This window comes from Strongylocentrotus purpuratus, unplaced genomic scaffold, assembly GCF_000002235.5.
Source record: "Strongylocentrotus purpuratus isolate Spur 01 unplaced genomic scaffold, Spur_5.0 spur5_scaffold_9, whole genome shotgun sequence".
Taxonomy (NCBI): Eukaryota; Metazoa; Echinodermata; class Echinoidea; order Camarodonta; family Strongylocentrotidae; genus Strongylocentrotus; species Strongylocentrotus purpuratus.
Window position 1 is genome coordinate 27448239 of NW_022145615.1, and position 14435 is coordinate 27462673.

The 14435-nt window shown below is 37.2% G+C and overlaps 1 protein-coding gene across 1 annotated transcript in view; it reads right to left on the reverse strand.

The window, feature by feature from the left end:
• The window catches only part of LOC763088 (serine/threonine-protein kinase ATR-like), a 31503-nt gene that overhangs the window by 13356 nt on the left and 3712 nt on the right, over positions 1-14435 (reverse strand). The window contains exons 7-25 of the mRNA XM_030976879.1: positions 14093-14266; positions 13393-13550; positions 12417-12536; positions 11283-11502; positions 10686-10754; positions 10133-10270; positions 9542-9696; positions 8475-8667; positions 7737-7874; positions 7048-7231; positions 6447-6628; positions 4881-4986; positions 4130-4280; positions 3479-3632; positions 2810-2925; positions 1954-2148; positions 1308-1385; positions 810-909; positions 347-469 (exon numbers count right to left, since the gene is read on the reverse strand). Coding sequence (XP_030832739.1) covers positions 347-469; positions 810-909; positions 1308-1385; positions 1954-2148; positions 2810-2925; positions 3479-3632; positions 4130-4280; positions 4881-4986; positions 6447-6628; positions 7048-7231; positions 7737-7874; positions 8475-8667; positions 9542-9696; positions 10133-10270; positions 10686-10754; positions 11283-11502; positions 12417-12536; positions 13393-13550; positions 14093-14266 — 2754 coding nt within the window. The remainder of the gene's footprint in view (positions 1-346; positions 470-809; positions 910-1307; positions 1386-1953; positions 2149-2809; positions 2926-3478; positions 3633-4129; positions 4281-4880; positions 4987-6446; positions 6629-7047; positions 7232-7736; positions 7875-8474; positions 8668-9541; positions 9697-10132; positions 10271-10685; positions 10755-11282; positions 11503-12416; positions 12537-13392; positions 13551-14092; positions 14267-14435) is intronic.

The window sequence follows — 14435 nt, forward strand, 5'->3', positions numbered from 1 at the left end:
TGTAGCTCCTCTTGATTATACTGTCTGCTTTTTGTTGTTTAAAAAAATCAATTTAACTTGTGCTATCTGGTTGGATATTAATTAAAGTGAGGGATTTTAATGACATACATGTAATATGCCATTATTTCCCTTTCCCCCTACATATTTCATCAATTCCTGAAGCCTTTGAATTACCTTAATTTCATTACCTCAACAGCAGCAATCATTCTATGGTGTTATAAAATCATTTCAAAACAAATGAGAATAGATCATACACAATCAATATATTCAATCTTGAGGTTCCGTAAAGATTTACTATATATCTACTATTCAAATAAAATTAATTAACACAAAACATACTAATTACCTTTGCATGGGCTAGTCTCTGTGCTTTTGCCTCGGCGGACTTGTCATTCTGTAGACGGTTGCCCTTGGAGAAGTGTTTGGCCACGCCCTTCTGCAAGTCGATCAATGCTTGATGACAATCACCCTGTACAGAAAGAGATGTTTTACATATTACAGAAACCGCTGAGTTGCATAATGATATATATTAAAACTGGTGACAAGGTAAGTCATGACAACAGTGACAAGTTAACCCATTACAGCAGGACTGCACTACTTGTATCTACTAGCGCCCTCTGTATAGCAAACAATGCCTCAGTATCCGTTGGTTCCCCATGATCCCCTTTTTCTGACGTTAATTGAGAGCTGATTTGATTAGATAACCACCCGTCAGTGACCATGCAGGGTGGTATAATCCCTCCTTTTTTTAAAGTTTTTAAAAAAACTAATATCTGATCAACGGTGGAAGAAAACAAGATATTATTTACCTTCCCCCAGAGCCATTTTGCTTTCTCGATGCAGAGATCTGGTAAGGAGTAGAGACCAGCATTGAGTAGAGAGCTATAGGCACCCTGAAGATGGCCAGCCCTGTGAAGAAAAAATTAACAAATTTATTTTCATAAAGTAGAGTCATGCATTTATATCCATTGAATCCATTTATCACTTCCTTAGCTTCTTACCTGGACAACTTTCAATGAAATTAAGTAAGTGCATTGACATGTAATGGCGGTAATAATATTTCTGAAATACAATTTCATATTAGTTTATTTCAAATATACATCTACATGTATGTCTGCATGGAAACTATTCATTTTAAATCAGACAAACAAATGAACTAATAAGTGAATGTACCTATTTATACATATATTTACAATGAAAAAGCTAAAGTAGATGAACATTTACACTGATAACTAAACAAACTGTAGTACGGTACACATCAATTATTAGAAAAAGAAATTATCAAATAAACTACTCATAAAACTCACTTTCTTGCAACTTTGGCACTCTTCAGCCAGCAGTAACCAATGTCCTTGTTGAGCCCTGTTCCCTCGGAGTTGATAGGACTGAAAGAAACCATTACATTTATTTCAAATTCGAACTCACTGGCAGCGATGGTTTAGTGTTTCAAGGGCCCTGTCTTATAAACAGTTGCGACTAACCGCAACTTATTTGTGATTAATATCAATCGCAAATATGTACATAAGAGATAGAGAAATGCAAACTTGTAATTGATATAGATCGATCGCATCTCTTTAAAAGACAGGGCCTAAAAATTCAAGCTATACTACCTTTCTATAAGCTTTTGATTGTCTGCATTTGACTTCTAATTCATGCAGTAGCAAAGATAAAAACACAAACAAATATTACTCATTGCATCAAAATATTTACCTTCAATACTTATACTTTTAATTTCAATAGGGAAATTCCACTAGCTTCATAATAAGCATAGGCATCTTAGAACTACACATCAGTTTCTATTTGATATTTCAAACATTATTAAAATATTTGACACAACTATTTTTTTTAAACATCATCTCAGCTGATTTTTAAACTTTGTTCTGCATGAAATATTGAGACAAACAATAGTTTTTCTAAATTTACACAGATGCATTTTGTAAGAATGTGTCTTACTTGTTGTTGAGACCCAGTATACTCCTTCGTAGACACAGCATTGGTTCTTGTGTTCTGAATGAGGATTGAGCCATGGTTTGCCTAGCATCCCACCACTCCATCAACTCGGCTTGTGATTGGTTCTTACTGTCACCCCCAGCAGAGAAACCTAGGAGGTTGGTGACCCCTAGATCCAGGTCACAGAGCATGTGCAGTCTGCAACATGAGGCATACAATAAAGAGGGGATTATTATGGAAGGGTTGCTACATCTATGTTCAACTAACTCCATCCTCACACCCTTCTAAAAGATTGTCTGTTAAAAGCCAGAAGGAGCTTATACTTCTGGCTCTCTGCAAAAGGGTCTGTATTTGCTCAAAGAGCAATTGCCACTTGCATCAAAGATATATGGTTAGGGTTTGAGCTTCTATTGGGTTTTATCTCCCATCCTCACACCCTTCTAAAAGATTGTCTGTCAAAAGCCAGAAGGAGCTTAAAATTTATGTCAAGGTACTTGAGTTGAACACCCTTCCGGCTCTCTGAAAAAGGGTCTGCATTTGCTCTAGGAGCAATTGCTACTTGCATCAAGATATATGGTTAGGGTTAGAGTCTCCATTGGGTATTGGCTCAGGTTTAAGGTTAGGATAAAGGTTAGTCTAATTTTGGTATATGGGTTGGGTAGGGAAGTGTAAAAAAATTCAACTGCATAGCAATTTTTTGCTGGAGCATGTGTCCTACAAGCCTCAGCAGATCAAACAATGATCATTTCTGAGCAATAAGGACATAAGTTGCAGAATCTAAATATGAACATTAATATGAAAATTATAGAATGATTAAGATATATATCTTTGGAGAAAGGGGTTTTCATACAGATCCTACCTTGCTATGTATTCATAGGCTCTTTGATAAGAGCCTTTCTCCATGCTTGCAGCTGAGAGTGGTCCCATCTGAGCACTTCTGGCTAACTGCAACTGAGTTTGAAACTCGTCCTGGTTCTGAGTAAGTCAAATATATCAATAAAATATCCAGCACACTGATTACAATGCATAACAAATGATACCTGTAGGTACATGTATATAAAAGTTGTACCAGTTCCATAAGTTACAAATCAATCCGGTGTCACAAGCAAAAATCTCTGGCTGCGTCAGATGTCCAAATAAAAACATGAATATATGTTTGAGTGTCATAACATCAGATCGTTGAATCATTTTTGTTTTACACTGTATCCTCTTGTCTTTTTTATTTTTAGAAATGATCAAAAAAGAAAATCTGAAGTGAGTCTGGGGAATGAGACTACATGTGAATATGCTGGAGATCTGACACGGCCGGAGATTCTCGTCTGTGACACCAGATGTATAAGAAAATGAAATTTCTTTTAACATGGCAGACTAAAAAAATTACAATATATTTTTATTTAAAATGTTATCAAACTTTCTTTAAATTTTTGACAGGTAAACTCTCTCATTTTCACTGGCATAATACTTAATCACTCTGTTCATGTAGGCAATAAGGTGAATTAGTTGGACACTGTAAGAAATGGTTACATACCCCTTCTCTTACAGCAAGCAATGTCTTGCCGAGGAGGATGTTCCAATCACTGTTATGTCCTTCATGTTTAAGGTTGGATTCTAGATCATCCCATTTAGCGAGCTTCCAGCATGCTTCTACTCGATAGGAATTCAGTTGGCTTGACCAGTCTGATCTGCAGTAGAGAGGGATGAACAGAATGTCTGTAAATATTCTTCTCTATACCAACATTGAGTTTCCAGAACTACTTTAATAAATAGAGGGAAAAACAAGATTTCATGTTCTAAATTAGGATTAGTATCGTAGAATATTGTATCCCTATAAATATATATCATTACGTCAAACAATGTTTTTTTTGTTTAATTATGAAGAAATATTGATTGTAAAAGCCAGTCACCAACCGCAATTTCTGAACTTGTTGGTATTTTGATAAAGAGGCAATCATGGTCTATTACATTATCAGAACACAACCTCTTGAGTAAGCTATTTTCTAGAGGAAACATGAATGACACGTTCCCGTTCCTAGGTCACCCTCTTTTTTTCAAGTCCTTTCTTCCTTACATCCTTTCAATTTCTCTTCACCTCATGCAAGCTTGATAATTCAGAATTTTTTTAATTATCTACACAATGTATTCCCTCTGACATCATTATTAATGTGACCGTCACTCATACCTTTGAGAGAGTACCCCATTGACATGAACCAATCCTGTGTTGAGCTGACCAAGGTCCAGCAGACATCTGACCAGTCCTTTATGATGACCCATCTCTCCTGTCTCTAGCTGAGTGGCTCTCTCATAGCAAGCCACTGCATCCTGGAGGTTACCTGAATATTAAGATGGATCAATGATTTGAAGGAATTCATCAAGTTAAATACACCAGTCTAACCTGTCTTAGTGGCCACCTCTCTACATAGGCCACCCGTCTATAGTGGCCATGTAATTTGTCAACCTTGAGAAGAAATGTGTGTTTTGTTGAACTTGTCTAGAAAGGCCATCTCCACAGTGGTGTCTTTTTCTGTTTCCCTTGGATGACCTTAATAGACATGATTGACTTCACTACTTTCATGATTTTATGCCTCTGATTATTTTTTAATCTAAAAAAAAATCATAACATCGTTAATTTTTTGTAAGTTGAATCTGAATAATCTAAAAAAACGTGGCAATAAGACTGAAATATAGACACACAGATGATTTTTCTGTTTAATCTTATAATGTAGTTCACAAAGAAATAAACCTCTGGACTGCCATATAGAGCAAAACACTTGTCACATTGTGACATTGAACTAATTAATGCTGTTATCAAGAAACCATAGTTAAGAACGGTAAGCCATTTTAAGAGTATACATGTATCTCTTGATATTTCAGATGCATCACCATCACACGACTTGAATGAATTTTGAATGTGCAGCCTGATAAAACCATACCTGTGCTTTCATGATCATGGATCTGTTCCCTGAAGCTAGGTTCTTGTAGTCTGATAGCAGACACCCCTAACACACCATCAGGCTCATCCATGGCTATGTACAGTTTCTAGATGAAGGAGTAACATCAAATAGGACAGTTAGAATCTTCCATTTTTATCAGTAACTATCTACAAAAACCCTAAATACAGACATTGACACCAAAAGCTGGCATTTATTCTTCTTCAGTCTGCAGAAAAATGTTGAAAGTCTATCTGAAAGGCTTGGTATTTAACAGACATCGCTACCACTGCTGTAATGTATTTTCAATTGACATATTTGTGGCATCTATTGGTGAAAGTGTACATAGAGCAATTTTATAGTTCCTGTACCCAGGATATCATCACAAGCGCGTAATCCAGTTGGTGATGCGTTGTGGGACATGGCTGTCGACACATCAGTACATTGTGAGGAGCAGGTCATAGTATACATAAATCTGGAGTAGTGTCAGTAGCAGAGATGCCAACTTTTGGAAATCAGAAATAGGGAGGATTTGTAATCGACACCAATTAATGTGCGCGTAGCGCACATCTCGAGCGCGTAGCGCACATCTCGAGCGCGTAGCGCCCGACACATGCGGCCGGGGTCCAGGGCCCGCCTTAGGGCCCTGGAAGCTCTGGGGTTCTAGATGCTCTCTGGTGCAATCTGAGCCTTATTTTGGAGCATTTTACATGTGTATTTAGTTAAATAATTCCCCCTTTTTTTTTAAATAACATAAAAATTGTACAAAATGCATGATGAATTACTTTCAGACTTCCGATTACACAGGTACTTGATACTGTATTCGGTCTTATACTTCCGAGACCATTTCCTGGTCTTATTTTGCTGATTTTCCGCCATTTGGATTCTGTGGCAATATCCACGCATTGGTTACGGCGATCCATATGCTGAAACAATCTTTCGCTACTCTTAATTTGTCTTTTAACATAGTGGAATTATTACATGCTTAAGTTAGCAGATGATATTTCTCTTTCAATTCACAGATATATATACTGATAAGCGCCCTCCAAAAAAAATCATAATAAAAAAAAAAAAAAAAAAAAAAAAAAAAAAAAAAAAAAAAAATCATTTTTTTTTTTTTTTTTTTTTTAATAAATCGGGAGGATAAGGATGGTGATCGTAAGGTCGGGAGTTGGGGTGAATTATCGGGAGCCTCCCGATAAAATCGGGAGGGTTGGCATCTCTGCAGTAGAATACACTGCTTTTATTTTAATTTTTTTTTTTTTTTGATAAAGAGAGGAAGCAACTGATGAAGGTCACATGTATGTCACACTAGTTCAAGCTTGATAACATACATGTATAATACATTTATCTTAGAAAATATCGAAGTTTTTGAAGCACATATACTTAACCCACTGAATTTGATTTTGGTATGACACATGAATTTGTACTCTGAATATTCTCTGGCTTGGTATTCAGTCGGATAACTAAATGAACAATAGTCTGTAATTCATATCTCAACTCAATCAAATGACTCGCTATTAGCAGTTGAATCCTCAGAGGGAGGGGGGGGGAGGGGGTAATGCATACCTGCAGGAAACCCAGATGGTTCTGCACATCTTGATTGTTTGACGTTATGTACGACTCAAAGTGCATGAGAGATCTGGCATAGGCTCGGCAGTTAAAGGAGGCTCTCGCTAGGATGTCCTGCGGAATCTCTTGAAGGAAAACCTTCACACACTCAAGGTATCTCTCTACAGAGGCTAATTCACCTACAATGTGTAAGGAAAATCAAAGACCATTGTATTTATATGTTAAATAATATTTGCCATACAAAACAGTAGGGAAAATGGATATATGCCATTAAAAACAGCAGAAAAGCATAGATATGGATTTGATATATTGCTGGAATTAACAATTAAGCAGCAGAGATTTATATTTGGTTCTACTGATTCAGGGACTTAGATTTTCTGAATCATTTTTGGGAAAAATCTTAATACTGAAAGAACACTTATCAAAATATTTCTACAAAAAAAATCTTGTGAAAGCCGGGGTAATAATATATCTGTAAAGCGCTAAGGCACATCGTATTGTATTGAGCGCTATATAAACACAGAATATTATTGTTATGATTATTTACATATCGTTACTTGAGACCCTTTCCATGGGTGAATTGATAAGGAAGGCTTACTCGAGTTGCTTGCCCCACGCCTACTCTTTGCAGCCTGTAGGATCTGCATGCGTTGTCTCTTCCAGTTAGTCAGGTGATCTAGAACGGAGAAGACCGTCTGAGCGCTCATGGGGCGATCTTCACTGGATCGCTGGTCTTCTACTTTCTCTGCGTGGGTCAGTACAGCTAAAATCTCATTCTGAATCTGGAATTCAAGAGATTTGATGCTGATGTTTCAGTTCACTGTTACAGGCAAAGTCCTCTTAACAATAACAATGTATAGTACTTAATATAAATTTGTATTGTCATGTCAAGTCATGTATAATCTTCATATATTGTCCCAGCTCTACCTAAAGTAAAGTATATGCTTATATGATTTCATCTCAATTGCTCTGCATAACCATAGTTTCATACAGGACAGGAAGATACAATCGAAGATCAAATACGCAGGGTCAGACAAATGTGCATATCATTCACTGAAGCAACAAATAAATCATGTCAAAAAATTTGATATATATTTAACTGACCCATTGGCTACAGGAGCCAGAGGACTGTGAAGAAGAGAATTCAACAGTCGAAAGGCTAATGGCTGACTGTAAAAGTAATAGATAAAATGTTAAATTATGAATACGATCTACAAGTAGATGTTTGACCAATGAATGCTTCAAACGGATGCAAAAATTACTGTAGAAACACTATGAGTTTCAAACCTCTTGCTTGTCATCATCATTTGAGTCGAGTAGTGCATAGAGTAGTGTGTAGGGAAGTAGGAACATAGCTGTATGGATGTCATGCTTGATGATCATACTGCATGCTCGGAAGATACGACCAGGTTTGCTGGCTTTAACCTTGGGACATAAACAGGAAAAACAACATTTCTTGAAATTCAGAGGAATGGTTACATTGACAAGCCCAACATCTGGCCGACAAATATATGGCATTACACTGAATGGCCAAAAGTTGGATGGTTTAGAGTTGCTTGGCAGTGTGACTGAATTCTAACTTTAAAATATTTTCTACAATCGTAAAAACTCTTAAACATTAGAGATTGATAGCTGTGCCAAAATAGTATACATAATAACATTGTTAAATTATTAGTACAGAATATTAATCTCTACAGTATCAAATGTCATAACATTTAGTTCTTTCTTTTCATAAAAGACACTCAGAAAATTTCTTAAACGTTAAAGGACATATTTACGTTGTGTATACATTTGAAATGATAGATGGTTTAAAAGAAAGTGATAGTTTCTGACTCACCAAAAGGTTTTTAAAAATTGTATGTACTGTTCTTGAGAATTTTTTAAAATGTAAGCAAATATGCTCCTGACACATTTGAACTCAATCATCTACCATTATCAAAGAATAACAAAATACCAAAGAATTTCAATAACCAGGCAAATTCATCAGAGCTTTATCCTTCAATAATCAAACCATGTTTCTTTTACCTTTGTGACTAAGTAACTGGTCCAGGTACAGACCCAGTCTTTGAAGGTCTTAGCCTTCTTACTGCGGTAGATAGGATGAACAGTCACTTTGCTGATAGCTGAAGCTGCAGAAGGAATGTACTTGGTGTTTTGGAGGGGGGATAAGATCTCCTGGATGTGTTCAGGGAATCGCTGCCAGAGTTGCCGGCCAGGTCTAGAGAAAAAGATAAATGTTAACAGTTTCTTCTTGATAACTGGGTTGTTTGGTCATTAGGGTCATCATCGAGCCGTCCTAATAAATTTATAAGTCTTCTCCTTCTGATTAAGTCTGCCTCCTTCAATTTACTGAAGATTCTGTTGTGTTAACCGCAATTTACGTCCATCAAGTGCTATTTACGTTAGAATACAGTTTATTTACAAATATTTACAAGCTCATGTACAGGATGGAGGAAGGCTAGCCACTGTCACCAACCGTCTGCAGTCGATTACGGAAGGCTCCAACAGATGGCGCTGCATCTAATTGCTCAAGGGTGGAATTGATCATTCCTTCTTATCTGAAAAGCTGTAACGCAAAGCTTATCAAGACCCTCTATGAGGTTCTTCTGCACAAAAGTGGCTGGTGACCATGCTTGTTCTTTATATTATAGTGACGTTGATTGAACCTTGGCAAATATGTCCATGTACATGTTTGCTACAACACTGTGCAGAGCAATACAATGCACATCTATCTATTGGGCTAATCCTTGATCACCGACTGAATAAAAAAACACTTTAGAATCAAAAGAACCTCAAAACCACTAAAAGATTATCGAATTTATCGGTGTGGCCAGAAAAAGTTATAGAACTATACAGAATCAGTCAACAAACATGAGCTACTGCCCCCTGCCATGCTGTCACAGCATCAACTGTGACTATATGTCAACACAGTAGCATCTGTCATTTAGCACCCACGCTAGTCTGAAAGATGTCTCAGAGAAGCAAAAGCTCATCTAATAGGTAACTTCACTGATCATGCACCAACAAAATAATCATTTAATTTTCCTAAAACTCATTTCACTAGAGACAAAAAGAAAAAATGAAAGACTAACCCATCTTTGCTGACACCCCTGCACTCAAATATCTGGAGCATTTCCTGAATGGCATATGCAGAGCAGTCCTGTGACCTGGGATCAGCTGCAGCTAGGAATGCTCTGACAAGGTCATTGATCAGGTCAAATGCAAAGTGCATGTCCTCAACACTAGCCTGTATGTCGGAGAGAGACAGAGAGAGAGTGAGAGACAGAGAGAGAGAAGGGGGGGGGAGAGGGGGGGGAGGGGGAGGGGGTGGAGAGGGTACAAAGCACAAAACCATGAAAATGTCAGCTCAGAAGTTAGAGTATGACTTTTTTTTTTAAAGCTAGACATTTATTCTGAACAAACCACATAATGAAGCACAAGATTCAGCATCATGCAAACCCAGGATTACTGTCTTTCTCTGTGTGTGAAAACAATATAGCTTATAGTTTCAATGCTTTAATTTTTTTTTACAACAAAGACTGTTGTTTTCTTCTCTTATCCCATTAATTGTATTTCATTCCTCCTAAGTTTCCCTTTCCCCAGTTTCTTTTTTTTGTTTGCTATCTGCAGCTGTAACATTGCTAATCCCTGAAATAAATCTGACAAGCAACTGATGTACTTACATGAAACTTGGACATTTCAGCTTTCTTAGACGTGGTGCTCAAATCTAGCCTGCCAGGGTCTATTGCTCCCAGCACACCCAGGCATACACCAAACAGGTTCTTGGCTTTATGATCAGAATCATGACATCCAGATAGGAGCTACAGGAAGGAATCAATGGTATACTGAATGGCCAGATGGGGGTCGCAAGAATATATGATACTACAGATAAGTCTTTCAGACAGTTATTACAGGTAGCTAATGGCACACCCAGGCATTCACCAACAGGTTCTAATAAGGGTTCTCTAAAAGTGTAGATAATTTCCTCTGAAAACATTGAATATCACTTCAGTCAAATAGCACAATGTTATTATTTGATTAGGTTTGTCTTCTTTAATAGCAAAGAACAAATAACCAAGGAATACTGATTTTTCTGTTAACATACATCCCCATTTAGAATTTGCAACCGAAATAGGCCTACCGGTACTTTTCTTTGACAATGTGCTGAATGTAAAATGTACTACGAGTATGCATTATCATATGCAAATAAAATCACTGAATGATAGTTCAACTTACCACTGAAACGAGCTCATTTATGACTGGTGCCACTGTCTCACTGCCCATTACATACTCATGAAGACAACTCTGAAAAGAGAATAAAAAATGAATCTTCAAAGTTTACCCTGCACCCTTACATGTATATCTCCTGGTACATCTTAAATCACGTAATGAATTCCTATTACTGTAATAATTTGAAATACTATCTCCTAACCTTTTTCAAAACATATTTATTTGTACATTCCTCTTGTGGATAATACAAAATGCTTGATAATAAGACCCCCCCCCCCCCTCTTTCCACTTATTCTGCAAGCATATAATCAAGTCTACTGTTTTTGTTTTTTGTTTTAATTATCATTTCTTTATTGCAACCAAAACTGGAGGTTGGATTTTATAGAGAAATAAAAATACAAACAGATAGAAAACAATGGTAGAAATAATGTACACAAAGTCAAAGAAACTGCTTATTCTGATTCATAAATATGTGAATAACAATGTGCTTCAATAAAATTATTACACATCATAAACAATAACAATAATGGGCATTCATATCATCAACCATGTACCTTTTTTGTAATACAAACTCAAATAAAGGATGCATGTGAGGGTGATTACCTGGTTTGTTTGAAGCAGGTCCCTGAGATTGGAGAGAGCATGGATTCTGACATCCACACTCTCATGACTGACCCCTTTAAGTGACCTCTTCAGCAGGGTTCGAAGGTCAGGTTGGCTGGATGGGTCTTCCCTGTGCTCCTTCAATAGTGCGTTGACCTCTTGTAGCTCGGGAATGTCCGGGAGGAAGTAGATCTCATTGAATCGGTCACTAAATGCATCTCTGAGATGAATCATCAAATGAGAAAAATCATAAATGAACATTGAAGCCAAATAGTCTAATCCTATTCCTTAGGTACTGAGTAAAGTGCACTTTCATTGTAGTTTCCAACTGCAGTACAACATCTCCACAAGCAGGGCATCATTTCATGAAATTGTCATATACCGGTATACAAGTTCACTGGCATCCAATTGAATATCGTCCTATATTGCATACACACGTTCCAAAGGGTTGTCGGCAAACTTGTACTTATGATGGTTTCGTGAAACGCTGCACAGTTGAACATCATACATTTACCAATCCACATTCTCTGGATTATTCATCTTGATGTAGCACATAATGAGAGCTGCTAAATTAGCGTGCTTATACAGGGGTGATAGTGAGCACTAAAAACAAAAATGGGTTTTTTGTTTTCCCCTCAACCACGCCCCCTTTGAGTAAAAAAAAAAAAGAAGAGGATTCGCAGGGAAAAAATGGTATCTAACAACATTCCCCCCTTTCGAGTAAGAAAATTGGGACAAAATTTGGAAAAAACAGGGCAAAATAGGGAAGAATAGAGACAATAAGAGGGAAATCGGGAAAATCAGGATAAAATAGTGAAGAAAAAAAAATCGGGAAAAAATCGGGAAAAATTTAAAAAAATCGGGAAACTGATTTAAATCGGGTTTTTATCAGGCCTGTTATAATATGAAACAAATTGCTATACATATGCAATGGACTAAAAAATAAACAAAATACAAGTTTATACAATATTAAAAGCAATAGGAGCATGGTGAGGTGGGCATGGCGAAATGGTCTTCATTTACATGCTACATTGACGCCAAAGTACAACAAAGTTGATGAACAAAAAAACTCACAAAGAAAATGAGCTCTCTATTAGAGACCCCATTTTCTTTTCAAAAATGATTGCGACTTACCTATTGTCAATGATGAGAGTGTGTATGATAGTACTGACTTGTTGAGGTAGCTGGTTGAGGAGTGGGAGGAGGGTCACGATGACCTGACTCAACATCGGACCAAGGGAGGAGGCATCAACACTGTCAACAAAGAAATTATCCAGCATTTATTAAGGTATTATGAAGGCTCATCATGCAGGAGAGTATTGACAATTAATAGTTAATATAAAAATGTAATTGAATAAAAGTAGACAAATATTAAAGAAAATAAACACAAACAAACAGAGAATTTTTTAAAATTTGGTTTAACATCATTTAACTCATTGACACTGAATTAGTGTTTCCTGTATAAACCCATTGCCATTATACAGAAACTGGTAGCTCCTGTTTAAAGCCTATGGGACTGCGAGAATTCAGTAGTCAATAGGTTCAAATTATTGGGAACAAGGGAATTCAATAGTTATAGGTGACGGGTTTATTCCTACTCAGCAAAAGTAATAAAATGGACACGATCAGTAAAGTAAATCTGTTGAGATCAAGAACACACATAAGATCAGCCTCCTCTTGAACAGATGAAGCAATTGCATCCAAAACTGATCCGAAAACAATTCTGATCAATCCTAGATGTTCCCGATTATAGTTGAAATGTACCCCTTGTACATGTAGTTATCCTCTGTTGGCAGTCTTTCATGAACTCATTATCCTTTATTTGATCTGGAATATCCAATCCAATCCAATCCAGGTATTTATAAAGCACCAATATCTAGTTGCCTAATCAAAGGCGCTGATGAGACTGAACAACTACCAAAAATGTCTGTTTATGAATCTAACTGGGAAAGAAAAAAAAGCAGTGACTAATTGTAAGCAATCTAAAATAGGTACATGTATGTCTTTAGTTGAGTTCTGAAAGTGGATAACTGGTGACAAGAGTGAAGGATTTGGGGAAGACCATTCCACAATCTTGATGCTAGTACGTGAGGACAGAATGTTGACTAACCTGTGCACGAAGCAGTCCCATGCCTTGCAGGAGAGTGCAGGGAATCCATGTTCCTTGTAGCGGAGACCAATCTTCAGTGTAGTCATGACCTTGACTCTCACCCCTGTGATGTGCCTAGGTCCCATCAGCTTCATGATGCATACTAGACTCTCTAATGCCTAGAAATACAAATATTACACATTCTAATGTCATTTATATTTCTCGATATGTGTCAAGTTACGTGTTGGTGTAGCCTTTCAAACCCCATGTAAATGTACAATTTGTGTCATACCTGTGCATTAGCCTGTATCTCCCACCTTTTTGTCACCCTTCTCCAAATTTCTTAACCAACCTTTAAAGTCAGTCTATCTTGTAATTGGAGCAGATTCTTCTTCCTGCTATATCCATTTCAATACTTTGGCACACCAAAAACTAAGTAACACTTCAATGCAGTACACTCCAGAAAAGAGTAATGCCTATGAAAACAGAAAATACTTTCATTGTAATCCAGTAAGTAACGCCCCAGAGTATAGATCAGTGATGCCAGTTAGAATTGATCAGAGGGCCTGAAAAATCACCTAAAATTTGCTATTTTGTACACAAAAAGACCTAAACTATGGCCTGAAAATAAATCGCTAGGGCCTGAATTTAGGCTTTTGCCTGAAAACTGGCATTCCTGATAGATGTACCAAAAACGATTTTCTCTTCCAACTTTTCTCACCAGTTTCTTGTCTTGAATGGGTATCCTACTGTTGAGGAGCTGAGAGTCAAAGAAGGCTAAGATTCCCAGGAGTCTGGGCTGTAGGAAGTCAGCCATGTCTGCTGGGTGTGTGATTGGACGAGGTCCCTTGTAGGCATCATCACGGGATGCTAGCATTGCAAGGCCGCTGAACACCTACAACAGAAAGCACGCGGTTTGTTACAACCATTTGAAATTTGTGAATAGGAATAACCAATGATTGAGTAATGGCCTTAACATTTCAAATGTGGAAAGACATTATGTACTTGTGGAGGTAGATGTTAACCTCTCTCTTGGGAAACTCACACAAGTAATAACACCAGTA